This window comes from Lithobates pipiens, unplaced genomic scaffold (genome assembly GCF_037356315.1).
Source record: "Lithobates pipiens isolate NorthernLeopardFrog02 unplaced genomic scaffold, aLitPip1_a1.2 Scaffold_23, whole genome shotgun sequence".
Taxonomy (NCBI): Eukaryota; Metazoa; Chordata; class Amphibia; order Anura; family Ranidae; genus Lithobates; species Lithobates pipiens.
Window position 1 is genome coordinate 177555079 of NW_027507785.1, and position 13577 is coordinate 177568655.

A 13577-nucleotide genomic window follows, 5' to 3' on the forward strand; every position below is an offset into this window, starting at 1 on the left:
AGATGTGTCATGACCCACTTTTATTTTCCTAACGATATTTTTTGGGCATGATACACGGCACACAAGAAACCATCTTTTTTCAAGACATGCTAGAGTGATCAGAAATCTTCAAACTATGGCTCTCCAGCTGTTGTGGAACTACACATCCCATGAGGCATTGTAAAACTCTGACATTCACAGACATGACTAGGCATGATGGGAATTGTAGTTCCTGAACAACTGGAGGGCCGCAGTTTGAAGACCCTGTGCTAGACCATTATTATGCCTCCAGAATTGGGAGTGTGGCATCTACCCAACTTCTCACTGCTGGTGGACACAAGAACCTACCTATCTCTATCTCTATCTCTATCTATAGCTATGTATAGATAGTTATATCTATATTAGGGATGGGCCGAACAGCCCTCCTGGTTCGGTTTGCACCAGAACATACTGAACAGGCAAATTTAGCAGAACGCACGAACGCCGTTAAAGTCTATGGGACATGAACATGAATAATCAAAACTGCTCATTTTAAAGGCTTATTTGAAAATTATTGTAATAAAAAGTGTTTGGGGACCTGGGTCCTTTTTCGGGAGCAGTGATTTTATTAATGCTTAAAGTGAAACAATAAAAGTGAAATATTCCTTTAAATTTTGTACGGGGGGGGGGGGGAGTTGCGGGGTGTCTATAGTATGCCTGTAAAGTGGCACAATTTTCCTGTGTTTAGAACAGTCCCTTCACAAAATGACATTTCTAAAGGAAAAAAGTAATTTAATGCCGCGTAGACACGATCGGAATTCTCATCAGCAAAAATCTTGAATGGTTTTTCCGACAGAATTCCGCTCAAACGGTGATGTACAACACTATGACGAGCCAAGAAAATGAAGTTCAATGCTTCGGAGCATGAGTTGAATTGTTTCCGAACATGCGTAGGACTCTTCCGCGTCAGAATTGCTACAGACGATCGGAAATTTCCATCTGAACTTTTTCCAACCGAAAAATAGAGAACCTGCTCTCAATCTTTTGCCGGTGGGAATTATTGGTCTTAAAATGGGTATGGGGGCCCATCCTGAGGGACATATATCAATGTCACCAATTTGGACAACCCCAAAAACGATACAAGGAGAAGTGCCTTTAAAAATGCTAAATTGCTTAAAAGCTAGTAACTGGGGGGGGGGGGGTTACTCTGCCTGTAAAGTGGTGCAACTGTAGCATGTACTGTAGATGCTGCTTCAAAGATGTACGGCAGAGAAAACTTAAAATTCTACATTGCAGATGCAAGATTTTAACCCAAAGCAAAAAAAGCCATGCCCGCCCCCCCATGGATACAAAGTCATTTGGGTCTGTTAAGGCTGAAAATGGGAACCCCTGCGTGAAAAATACCACCCCAAACGAAAAAAATATTGGGCCCCCCCCACACACTAGAAAACCCCTAGCCAAACACACAGCAAGCCAGCCCTTGAAAGGGGGTGGATGCTTGGGGGCAAGAGGGGCTCGGTCACCCCAAAAGTCAACCACCTTGTTCTCATATTCAGGGGGACAAGAGCTTCTTCCACACAACCCTAGGCTGGGGTTGTGGGGGGCCGCAGACAGGGAGCTTTACAAAATGTGGGAAAAAAAACTTTAAACCAGTGGGTACAAGGTGCTTTGTGGTTGATATTGGGCTGAGCTCAACATGCCCCAAAGGCAGCCAGCAATGTTGAGTGCCTGAGGCCTTGTATGGTTCAGGAGGGGGTTGGGCGATTGATCTTCTTGCCTTTTTCCTAGCTGGCCCTGTTGTATGCTCTGAAAAAGGATGTGGTTTGGATTGGTGAAAGCAGCTCACAGCCTTTTGAGAATATAGTGTGGAGTTCCCCTTTAAAAACAAAAGTTAGCCCATGGAAATCTAAAGGGTTAGAGGGGGGAGACAAGAGCATTGGAGAATGAAGTGTGGAGTTCCCCTTTAAAAGCAAAAGTTATACCATGGAAATCCAAGGGGTTAGAGGGGGTAGACAAGAGCATTGTAGAAGTGGAGTTCCCCTTTAAAAGCAAAAGCTAGCCCAAGGAACTCATATGCATTAGAGGGGAAAGGTTAAATGCCCTTTTAGAAGGAGCTACAGGAGCGAGAGTGATTTTACATAGTTTTAACAAAGTGCATGTCACATGTTGGCAACATAACATGCTAACGTGACCTGTGTGCAAATCTCCTTAAAAAATACATAGAGGCGAACCAACGTAAAAAAACAAAAAAAAAATAAGTTACGTTTAGAGGTGCGCCCGTTCAACCCACGCAATTGCATGTATGTTGCTTAACATTTAGTCAGATTTTGGCTGCGCAGTGAACAAATGCATTTGAACGAGTGCAAGAGCCACTTGCGACGCAACGCTTACATTGATCTCACTCAGTTCTAAACATACTTGCGGGCACAGCAGGCATTCTCTGAAAAAGTTACTTTCTCATTCTATTTTGGGCATATTTGTTACTTGGGCAGTTGTTACTAAACTTCCTCACATCACCCCACATCACCCCATAATAATGGCACCTCCATCTTCTGTTAATATTGAATTGAAGATGCCATGCGCCATGTCCATAGTGGCGCACAGATTGCATTCTCCCGTGCGCCAAGATTGCTATAGTAAATGGCGGATTCGCGCTCTGTTCCCGGTGCACTGCTTCATAAATATGAAAATGTGCATTGCGTCTCTACTGATGGCACACAGCTTTCGTAAATCAGCCCCATTGTCACTATACCTTTTTATGATTCGTCATATACGTGGCTTGTATTGTAGTGTTTTCTTTATTATTATACAGGCATGTTGCGTCACTGCCTATTTGTTCAGCATCCTTTGCTTGTATTGTAATACACTGCTTGACCTTCAATAAAAATGTATTGGAAAATAAATACTTACTTGCCATCAACAGCATCAAATATTTTCGCTTGAATTTGTAGCTCATAAAGGCTACGCAGCATGCGGACACGCCGATCTTGGCGACGTTTTAAATTAATCATGAAAACCTATTTATGAGAAGTAAGACATAAGACAAAAATAAGATGTTTTCTGTTTAGTGTTTTCAAACATATACTGTACATGCACTTAGTAATATTTTTATTTATACAAGTGATAGATGTAAGTGTCAGGAAGCTTAGCTAGAACCATTTCTATGTGTACAGTGACACACAATTATTGCAACAGAGGCCTAGTGACCAAAAGTATGATGAGTAGGTCTCCACTGTACTCAAGCATGCTGTGCTGTGTGAATGAGTAAGGGACATATAAATATTGTAGTAGCAGTCTTTTATGGCTTGGAAAATATGTTTTCAGGACTGCATGTAAAAAGTATCATCTTTCCTATATTATCCTGGTCAAAGACTAGGCCTTGTTTCATAGCTCAATGCCAAATGTTGCATGCATTTCTATTGTAGCAACATACACTGAAAAGAAGACATATCTAATAAGCTTAAAGCGGAGGTCCACCCTAAAGTGGACCTTCCGCTCATCGGAACCCTCCCCCCCTCCGGTGCCACAATCGGCACCTTTCAGGGGGGAGGGGGGTGCAGTTACCTGGATAATCCAGGTAACTGCACCCACTTCCGGGACAGCTCTCTGCGGAAAGGGGCGTAACTTACGCCCCTTTCCGCAAGTGCCCGCCCCTTCCCGCAAGTGCCCCGCTGCCTGCTGGGAAACACACAGCTCCCAGAGGCAGCGGGGAGCGTCCTTATTGCGCAGCGCAATTCGCGCATGCGCAGTAGGGAACCGGGAAATGAAGCCGAAAGGCTCCATTTCCTGATTCCCATACCCAAGATGGCGGCGGCAGGACCCGACCTAGCGATCGGCTTCGGGTGCCGACATCGCGGGCGCGCTGGACAGGTAAGTGTCACTATTTTAAAAGTCAGCAGCTGCAGTATTTGTAGCTGCTGGCTTTTAAAAAAAAAAAAAAAATGCGGAGTCCCGGTGGACTCCCGCTTTAACATAATCTATCATTACTTATGTCTCTTCAGTGGAAAAGGGGAATTCATCCTGACTCTACTTTTTTTTTACTTTTATAAGCAAGACTTTATATTTTGTTCATTGGTGTGCTTTACTCCTGCTTATCTCCCACTTTAGCCTCCCTGACGGTATGATTATGTCAGATTTTTGCGGTACATTGTTTTGCATGGAAATTTGGCGTTTTATATTTAAAGTGGTTGGAAACCCTCCCCCACAACTTTGTCCCATGTAAATCAGCATAAAAAACCCGAATGAACACTGCTTGTAGATATCTCCTTACTTGCTTAGTATTGTTGTAATCCTTTTTGTTCTTTAGAATGTAGTCACTGAGCATGCCCAGATCTCCCCTGATTTACAGCACACTCTCTATGTGCTTATCTATCTGTTATCAGGACTTCCTATGGCACAACACTGAACTCCCAGGAGACTTCAGAATCATTCAGAGCTTCCTCCTACACCCCATGTGACCAAGTGACATGACATGCAGTGTAAACTTGGCCATTACTGCAGTCTTAGCTGAAGCTGATAAGATTGACAAACGGAAATATTAGACATCGGCACAAGTAAATACTATGAAATAAAACAAGTAAACAGGGAAGCAGGGTTGCCATAGAAACGTTGGATTGAGAAGGAGGCTTGGTTAACAGTACAGGAAGTGCTCAATGTAAGGGCGGACATACACTCCACTGTGGATTCAGAAAACAATACTTAAGATGGTGCTGCCTAACCCCTTTCTTTAAACAGTAAGTAATATGCAATTTGGGCTGGATTACAGTGGCTATAGTATGATAATTACTTATTATAATGGACTAAATGAAGAGAAGCATCAGAGTGGAAGAGTTTACTTCCTCTTTAAGGCCTGCAATTCTTAGGAATAACACACTTAGATCTGTCCAAACAAGAGTCTAGTAGACATCCCGAGTATGATAAAGTTTGAAACACAAAATCATAAATTATAATATAATAAATAACTATAAATAATTATAACATATAATAATATAATAATAAAATGTATTCAAAAATAAAATCAAAAACACAGAAAATTGCTCAGTAGCAGAATTGTCGCTGTCGTTCGTTTCAGTGTTTAACCCCTCTGACAGTATTCCCGAGTCTGGCTCGGGGTGGAATTTTTATACCAAGAGCGGTAACCCCGAGCCAGACTCGGGACTGCATCGCTGGATCCAGGAGGAGGTTTACTTTCCTTCTCCCTCGGATCCAGCGTTGTCTCCCCGCTGTACGAGCGAGCCGTGTCTCGCTCGATCTATCACGGAGCCGATCTCCGTTCCCTGCGAGTGTTGCGACGCACGGGGATGGAGATCGGCGCCAAATTCAAAAAGTGAAACACACAGTATACATACAGTATAATGTAATCTTACAGATTACATTGCTGTATGTAAATATTTCACATCCCCTTTGTCCCTAGTGTTCTGTCCAGTGTCCTGCATGCAGTTTTATATGATAAAAACTGTTCTTTATGCCTGGAAACTGGAGATTGTCCATAGCAACCAAACTGTCACTTTACATCAAAAATGGTTTTAGACCAGCTAGAAAACAGTGATAATAAATTGTAATCACTCGCAGAATTGAGGGATAGCGATTTGTGGGGAGATCCGTCATCAAATACTGAAAAGTAATGACAGTGACAATTCTGCAACTGAGCAAATTTTAGTGTTTTTGATTTGATTACATTATTGAATAATTTTTATTATTGTTATATTATTATTTGGTACAATTATTTAGAGTTATTTATTATATTATAATTTATGATTTCATTTTTCATTTATCATACCCGGGATGTCTGCTAGACTCTGGTTTGGACAGATTTAAGAGAGTTATTCCTAAGAATTACAGGACTACAATATAAAACGCCAAATTTTCATGCAAAATAATGGTACCGCTTTTAGCACCTAAAATCCGAAATAATCGTACCGCCAGGGAGGTTAACCTCCCTGGCGGTATGATTCAGTCTGGAATTAGGTGCTGAAAGCGGTACAATTATTTTGCATGGAAATCTGGCATTTTATTTTGTAGTCCTGTAATTCTTAGGAATAACGCTCTTAAATCTCTTCAAACCAGAGTCTAGCAGACATCCCGGGTATGATAACGTTTATAATATAATAAAGAATAATAAAAATTATTCAATAATGTAATCAATTCCTAAAACACTGAAAAAGGGACACTTTTTGGTTGCTATGGACAATCTCCAAATTCCAGGCAGAAAAAAACAGTATTTATAATATAAAAGTGCATGCAGGGCACTGCACAGACCACTAGGGACAAAGGGGGTGTGTATTTTTTAATACAGCACTGTAATCTGTAAGATTACAGTGCTGTGTGTGTTTTGTGTCTTTTTACTTTTTTGAATTTGCCGCCATTCTCCGCTCCCATGCGCCGTAACGCCGCAGGGAACAGAGCTCGGCGGCATTCGGCACTGTGAATCGAGCGGAGGACAGCTCGATCACACAGCGCGGCGGTCATCGCTGGATCCAGGGGACAAGGCAAGTAAGTCTCACTGTGTCCTCCCCTGCATCCAGCGAAGCGATCCCGAGTCTGGCTCAGGGTTACCGCTTCTATCAGTAAATTCCTAACCCGAGCCAGACTCGGGATTACCGCTAGGGGGGTTAATGACGAATTTCCTCACTAATCACTATCGCTCAATTCTGCATGTAATTCGAATTTACTATCGTTGTTTTTCAGCTGGTCTAAAACAGACATAAAGGGACTCTTTTTGGTTGCATTGGACACTCTCGAGGTTTCAGGCAGAAAGAACAGTATATATATATATATTATAAAACTGCATGCAGGGCACTGGACAAAGCACTAGGGACAAAAGGGATGTGAAATGATTTGATACAGTAATGTAATCTGAATGATTGCAGTGTACTGTATGTGTTTTGTTTTTTGCACTTTTTGATTTTGGCGCCAGGCTCCATCCCCATGCGTTGCGACACTCGCAGGGAACGGAGCCCGACACACAGTACATCGGGTGGAGGACACAGCCCACACACACAGCAGGGAGACATTGTAGAATCCTGTGGGTAAGGTATGTAACTTTCCCAGGATACTGCAATGCAATCCCGAGTGTGGTAATGAAAATCCCCCCCGAGCCACACTCGGGAATGCTGCCACTGAGGTTAATTCTCAGTCAGCTCTAGATCACCTGGTATGTAAACCTACAGGGCTGAGTGTTGTTGCTGGAGTTTTTTAGTAGTGTTCAGTCCCGGTTCACATATATGCAATGTGGAAATCAGTGTCATTCTAGTGCGGGTTCCCGCATTGCATGCATCTGCCGGTGGTTCACACTGACATCTGTGAACTGCTGCGGGTGTCAATGCAAAGTTAATGACATCCCTAGATTGGTTTGTAGATTGCAGTGTTGCCAAATGGTGCAAGAATCGTATCGTATGGGTGTGAACATCTACTACTACGAATAATAATAATAATAATAATAAATGTACTAATAAATGTAAAATAAATACACAAATAAATAAAAATTATTATAAACAAATACAATAAATGAATACTATGCAATAATAAATAAATAAATAACCCCAACCCTTAAAAAAAAATATTAGTATTATAATCAGTATTAGTATTAATAATAATAATACAAAAATATTATTATTATCATGATTCATTTATTTATTTTTTGTTTGAGCATTTATTATTATTGTATTATCATGACTATTATTATTATTAATAATAATAATAATAATAATAATAATAAGACTCATATTATTTTTAAGGTTAGGGGTTATTTATTTATTATGTATTACATAGTATTAATTTATTTTAGGTATTTATCATTTATTTATGATGATTTTTAGTTATTTGTGTATTTATTATACATGTATTTATTCATATATTATGAAAAAAATTTTTTACACCTTTTTTATTTGAGCAAAACATCGCGACAAAACACGTTTTTAAAGTGCGCCATATAATGCTGCACTAGGATTGCCCTGGCGCTTCTCTTTCTCTCTCCTGCTTCCTATTTCTCACAAAAAATAATTGAACAGACTAGTTATTGTATTTACATAATCTTGCTGAAAGCTCACAGTATTCCCTCCTCGTATTTCTATACGTAAGCCATGTTTTTCACCTTCTCACATTTTTGGCAGCCTGTTATTATCCTTCTTATGCAGTAAGGAATATTTGGAGAAGTTGAAAATCAAACTTTTTCTGCCCCTGTTCCTTTCAAGGAAATGTTCTTACAGATGTGCTGTTTGGACAATGTACTGTATGTACAGTATTGTATGAAAAAAGCCAATAAAGATATGCATTTAACACCTGTAAGGTATGGTAGTGTTAAACACTTAAAGTTGAAATAACCCCTAACTGTCAAACACTTAGTTTGCTAAAGAGTAGTGTACCATAAATACTGATTATGCATTATTTTCATAAAATACTGTCACAGCAGTTGATAATCAGGGCCGTCTTTAAGGCAGGGCAAAAGGGGCAGCTGCCCTGGGCCCTGTCATTGTTTTGGGGCCCAAAACAGCTGCCTCATACTTGGCAACTATCCAGGTTTAAATTCCCTCGTCCTTTGAAGTTTTAGTCCTGTGCTGTGTCCCGATATGTTAGTGTGACGTGCTGGTACTAATGCTGCCCAGATCTGCCCTATTGTTGTGCGTAGATGACTCACCTGCAGACCCTTAAATAACCGGCATTCATATGTAAATAGTGGCGACAATACTAAGTAAATAGCTGCGGCCGGCGGCAATGATATGTAAATAAAGGCGGCATTCATACGTATATCGTGCTCCCCTGCTGTAAGGAGATGATGTGCTGTAACCTCTAGCAACTAATCAGTGAGCTATAATGTGTGCTGTAACCCCTAGCAACCAGTCAGTAAGCAGTAATGAAATGCTGTAACTGCTGGCAACCAATCACAATTGCTGCCTGATCTGATACAGTAAACTGATTTTAAGTCTAGCTGCTATTTATTGTATTTCTCAGAGCAGGTGGAGAGGGAAATTGCATGGGGGGGGGGGGGGGGGGAGGCAAGAAAATTTTTGCCCAAGGTCCAATCAGTATTAAAGACGGCCCTGTTGATAATGCCTGTTAAATGTGCATCCGCATGGGCCATTGCAGTCTGCAAGAGAGATGTGTGGACCGAGCAGACAATGCAGGTGCACAACTGGAAGACTGGTGCACATCCCATTACAGGAAATGCCAGGAAAAGGACCTTCAATGGAGGATCACCAGGTCTTATTCTAAACAAAGCTGCATATTTAAGAAACATTAAAGCAATGTTTAAAATTGCATTAATATATTTAAGTTTATTTGAGATTATAGTGATACATCTACGTGTCCAATACTTCATACAGAGCCCCCCACCATTAAAAAAAAAAGCTATTTTTATTCCTGATTTAGACCTGCTCAAGTATGCAGAGGACAATTGATTTATAAAGACAGGTCATTTTTTAAACATATTTATTCTGTGTGTGTATTATTTTAGAGTCATGAAGACTCCATAAAAAGTGTTCCTTTTATTTTAGGAAAAGCCACCGTTTTACTGGAGTTCCTTGGATTTATGCTATGTAGTCAGTTTAGAAGCAAATAGTAATTAGAGATGTAGTTTATGCTTAGTGAGCAGGGGTTGAAAACTTTAAGTGTGTGTGTGATCTTTAGATCCAAAGAAAAGAGCCGCATAAGTTCCTTAATTTAGTCCTGGAACACCTGAGGCTTATCATTCAAGACTGTAAACAGCAACTAGACAATTAGTAGAACAATGTTCTTAATCTTTGGCACAAATCCTGCTCATTAATTTTAACAATGTTTTGTTGTTAACCTCAAAGAGGCCTCTGTAACCTACATAGGTCTTGAAGTCTTGTGTTTTCAAAATTAAAGTTAACTAGTAGACACAACAGTTCCTTGTTCCTGCATTTGTACATATAATTGCAAAATCGCTTTCTTAGACCCAATGTCTGCATCCCTGAAAACGTTCTGTATACAACACTATACAATGAACATGGTACTCTGCAATACACATTATGGAACTATCAAACCCTTTTGTGAAGAAGCTTGAATGTGCTCCAACCAATTCTTGTAGAAGTCTTTTCTACGTCTTTACTACTTTACAACAAGGAACCCCTTTAACAGCTAGAGATTAAGCCTCTTCTCCTTTGTGCAAGGGGTACCCTTTTCTTATAACACCAATAAGAATGATCCTGTGATTATGGCAAACAGATCCTTTCACTTAGGATTCAGGAAGGCGGAAGGGACCGGAATGCATGTAGCATGTAACAGCTGAAGTTTTTTTTTTTAAATAAGAGTTTCACTATTACCTAAATTTTAAATTACTCCCTAACCTGCATCCTAAGCCATAAGCTACCATGAACCTAAGCCTTAAGGCTCCATTAACCCTAACCTTAACCCTAACCTTATATCCTTAACACTTGACTGTATCACTAAACCTACCCCCTAACATTAAATTTACACTTTGAGCACTCCACTTCGATCAGCAGGGGATCTGTGAGCTGATCCCCTGCTGACTGGAGTAGAGCAGGTGGATGACACATCCTTGTCCACTCATTTTTTGCAGAGTGTACACAGACAGAGCCCACTCCACTCTATGGGAAACCAGTGTGCGTTTACACCAGATTACCCTCCGATCTGCTCTGCCTAAATGGAAGAGGACCTCCATTTTTTTATTTTTTTTTGTGGACCTGATTGGACCCAGAGTTAGGCAGGTGTAAACAACACCTTCCTGTCCATAGGAATGCATGAACCTTCCAATCAAGTCCACTTTAAAATCTGACAGGAAGAGCTTATTGGAACTCCACTCTGAAAGGTGTCTGAGGGTATGTAAAACAATCCTTTCAACAACAAAGCCAATGAATTAGCCCAAGCCTGGACTAATTTTAAAGTCAGCTCCAAAAGTTTAGAAACTAACAACAATGTACGTTTGGTCTGACATATTTTTAATCCTCCTGAAGCCCAACTCTAGGAAATGGGAAAATTCCCATTTGCAGTGGGGCAGCGCCCGCACTGCAGGGGCAGCTGCTCAGTTGGGTTTAGGGGGCATGGAAAATGCTCCTCCACTTCTCCACATTGCTAGGCCAGTCCCTGCAGCATGTTCTCCCCCATGCTCCAGCAGTTTAGGGTGCTGATGTCATATGGAATGATGCAGGTTCCATATGTCTGATTGGGTAAGTAAAAGTGATTTTATTCTCACCTAAACATAAACAGTTAACCCCTGCAGAGTGGAAGTAGCCCCACTGCAAGGGAGATTTTTGAGATTTCCTAGAGTTGGGCTTTAAGACCCATTCATAGCATTCATGTATACAATTCTCCCCTCATTAATAACCCCTGGCTCTAGTGGGTATTGCTTGTGAAAATTGAATTGATTTACTGAAGGCTGTTCACTCTATAAGGAAATGTTGTCTTAGCTTAGTGAAAGTGGTGAAAATTCACTTTGCAAAGATCCAAACATTTTTGCTTGCATGATTCCCTTGCAAAGTGAACATTTTATTGCAAGGTGAAAAAGCCTGTTTGCTTATAGTAAAAAAAAAAAAAAAACATAGTAGTTATTGGATATTGTTAGCATATTGGTATTCAATCATCTCAAAGCTATCCCACTCAGACTTTTTTCAATGTGAGAACAGGTGTGGGGGAGGGGGCATGCTGTTCCCTGTTCCTCCCTGGGAGCCAGGCCTGAAGGGTGAGGGTACTGTTGCAGCCAAGTGGGAGTTGGTGCTGAACCCCAGGACTGACAAAGATCACAGAGAGCCTCCCCATTATAGTTAGTGAGGCAGCATGTCTTTTACAACTGAGCTGGAGCCGCAGCTGAACAATGTTCACAGGCAGCTACACTAGCATGGCCAGTAAGATAGAGTGCTTATTACAACAAGCACTCTGTTTTTTTCTACCTGGTTTTCTGCAATGGGGCCATGTGCAGGGTGAAGCTTGTCCCACCAACCTGCCGCACAGAAACCAGTGTTACACAAGAATCGGTAAGAGTTCCTAGCAGCTGTGCCATTTCTGTACACATGGCCACTTAGACTGCTTCTCAAGGATTAGTAGCTTGACTCGTCAATTTCACTGCGGTTATGGCAAGGAATTACCGCATTACCGAGGTTGCGCAATGTGTTTCCTCTATGATAGATAGTGTCAGACAACTAACCTCATCAAATCCCATCTTGTCCGGAAGTTTAGGTGGCACGTAGACATATCGTGATGTTTCTAGGGGTGGGCGATCAACTAGAAGACAATAAGCGCAAGTTTACAGAATAGAATTAGAATAAAGATATGCATCTTTTATAATTTAAAATGTAATATAACTCATAGGACTTGATATTCAGATTTGGTTATTATGCTTAACAAATAAAAAACAACCTGTATCCTCCATATTGTCCATAGCAATGCTCACTACTTATCGCTTCCATGGAGGAACCAACAACCGAGAAAGAGTGAATATAAATACCCTAAAGGGGAAGTTGGCTGATATACCTAAACAGTTGTTAGGTCAACTGTTGGAGGTGAGGGCAATACATGCATGGTGCTAGACACTGTTGGTGTGCACCTTAAAAAAAATTAATAGTTCATGCAAATATTATGAATATATATATATGAATATATATGTTTTTGTGTATGATTATTCACATGGTTTTCGCAGCTGAGAGTGTAGGCCCATGAATGTCTTGGGGCCTACACAGGGTGGTCCTGTGCTGTCTCGCCTGCGGGGAGCAGCCAAGAAAAGCTGGAGGATCCAGCGGAGGACTTTTCCAGTGGAGGACCGAACGCAAGGCTGATGTCTCTGGAGGAGCCTGGAAACTCAGTTTTAGGACGCAACCCAGATCAATATCCTTACAGTATCGCCAGATCGGCTGAAAGAATCTGGTTCTGTATGGTAGTTCTTCCTAAAAACTCTCAAAAATCTCTAAGTTCAGTTAACAAGTCTGTAGCAGAGACTTTGTTGTACATCTACTCTCAAGACCACTGAGTTCAATTAACAAGTCTGTGGCAGAGACTTTGGCATCTCATCGGCTGCTAGGTCAAGTGAGAAGGGCCTATCTGGTGAATGCTGGATCCAGTCTGTGGAGCTGTTTGTCCTCTGGATCTGACTAATACCTCTAACCCACAATTATTAGGTGCCTGAACTCCCCCTTATCCTCTAACCCTCTATTGAAGGACGGTGTCTTGTGTCTTTCTTTGGTGTTACCCCTAAATAAATCTTCAAAAGGGACCACGTGTCTGATCTATCATCATTTGGGCTACTTTGCACGGGACTCCGGTAAGATGAAGAGGTGAGCAGGTGAGGTAACGGTAATCCCCAATAAAACCAGCAGCTCCTTCGGGGGTCAGTGCTACATGTGGGGGCTCGTACGTCCGGGATTTGCCATTGCTCTTGCAATTCAAGGAAACTGTTTGAAGTCTACACACTAGAGGGTTCTGGACTGTGCTATATTTTATTCATAAGGGGCTAATTGTGGGTCACTACCTGGCATGTGAGCTGTGGGCAGAGTCAGGTAAGGCCCACGAGCTATGTGACCAGAGGAGCCAATAGGAGGAGCTTTCTCTGTCTACTTACGGCACGAGGCACCGTGTGTCTGTGTTGGGACGCTGAAGAGAAGAGTCCATATTTTTGCTGAGAAAATGTTCAGAGTACCAGGACCACCGTCTGT

At 41.4% G+C, this 13577-nt stretch overlaps 1 protein-coding gene across 1 annotated transcript in view; it reads right to left on the reverse strand.

The window, feature by feature from the left end:
* Window positions 1-13577, reverse strand: part of COLGALT2 (collagen beta(1-O)galactosyltransferase 2) — a 148679-nt gene that overhangs the window by 32705 nt on the left and 102397 nt on the right. The window contains exons 7-8 of the mRNA XM_077452656.1: window positions 12077-12153; window positions 2869-2975 (exon numbers count right to left, since the gene is read on the reverse strand). Of these exons, the coding sequence (XP_077308782.1) occupies window positions 2869-2975; window positions 12077-12153 (184 nt within the window). The remainder of the gene's footprint in view (window positions 1-2868; window positions 2976-12076; window positions 12154-13577) is intronic.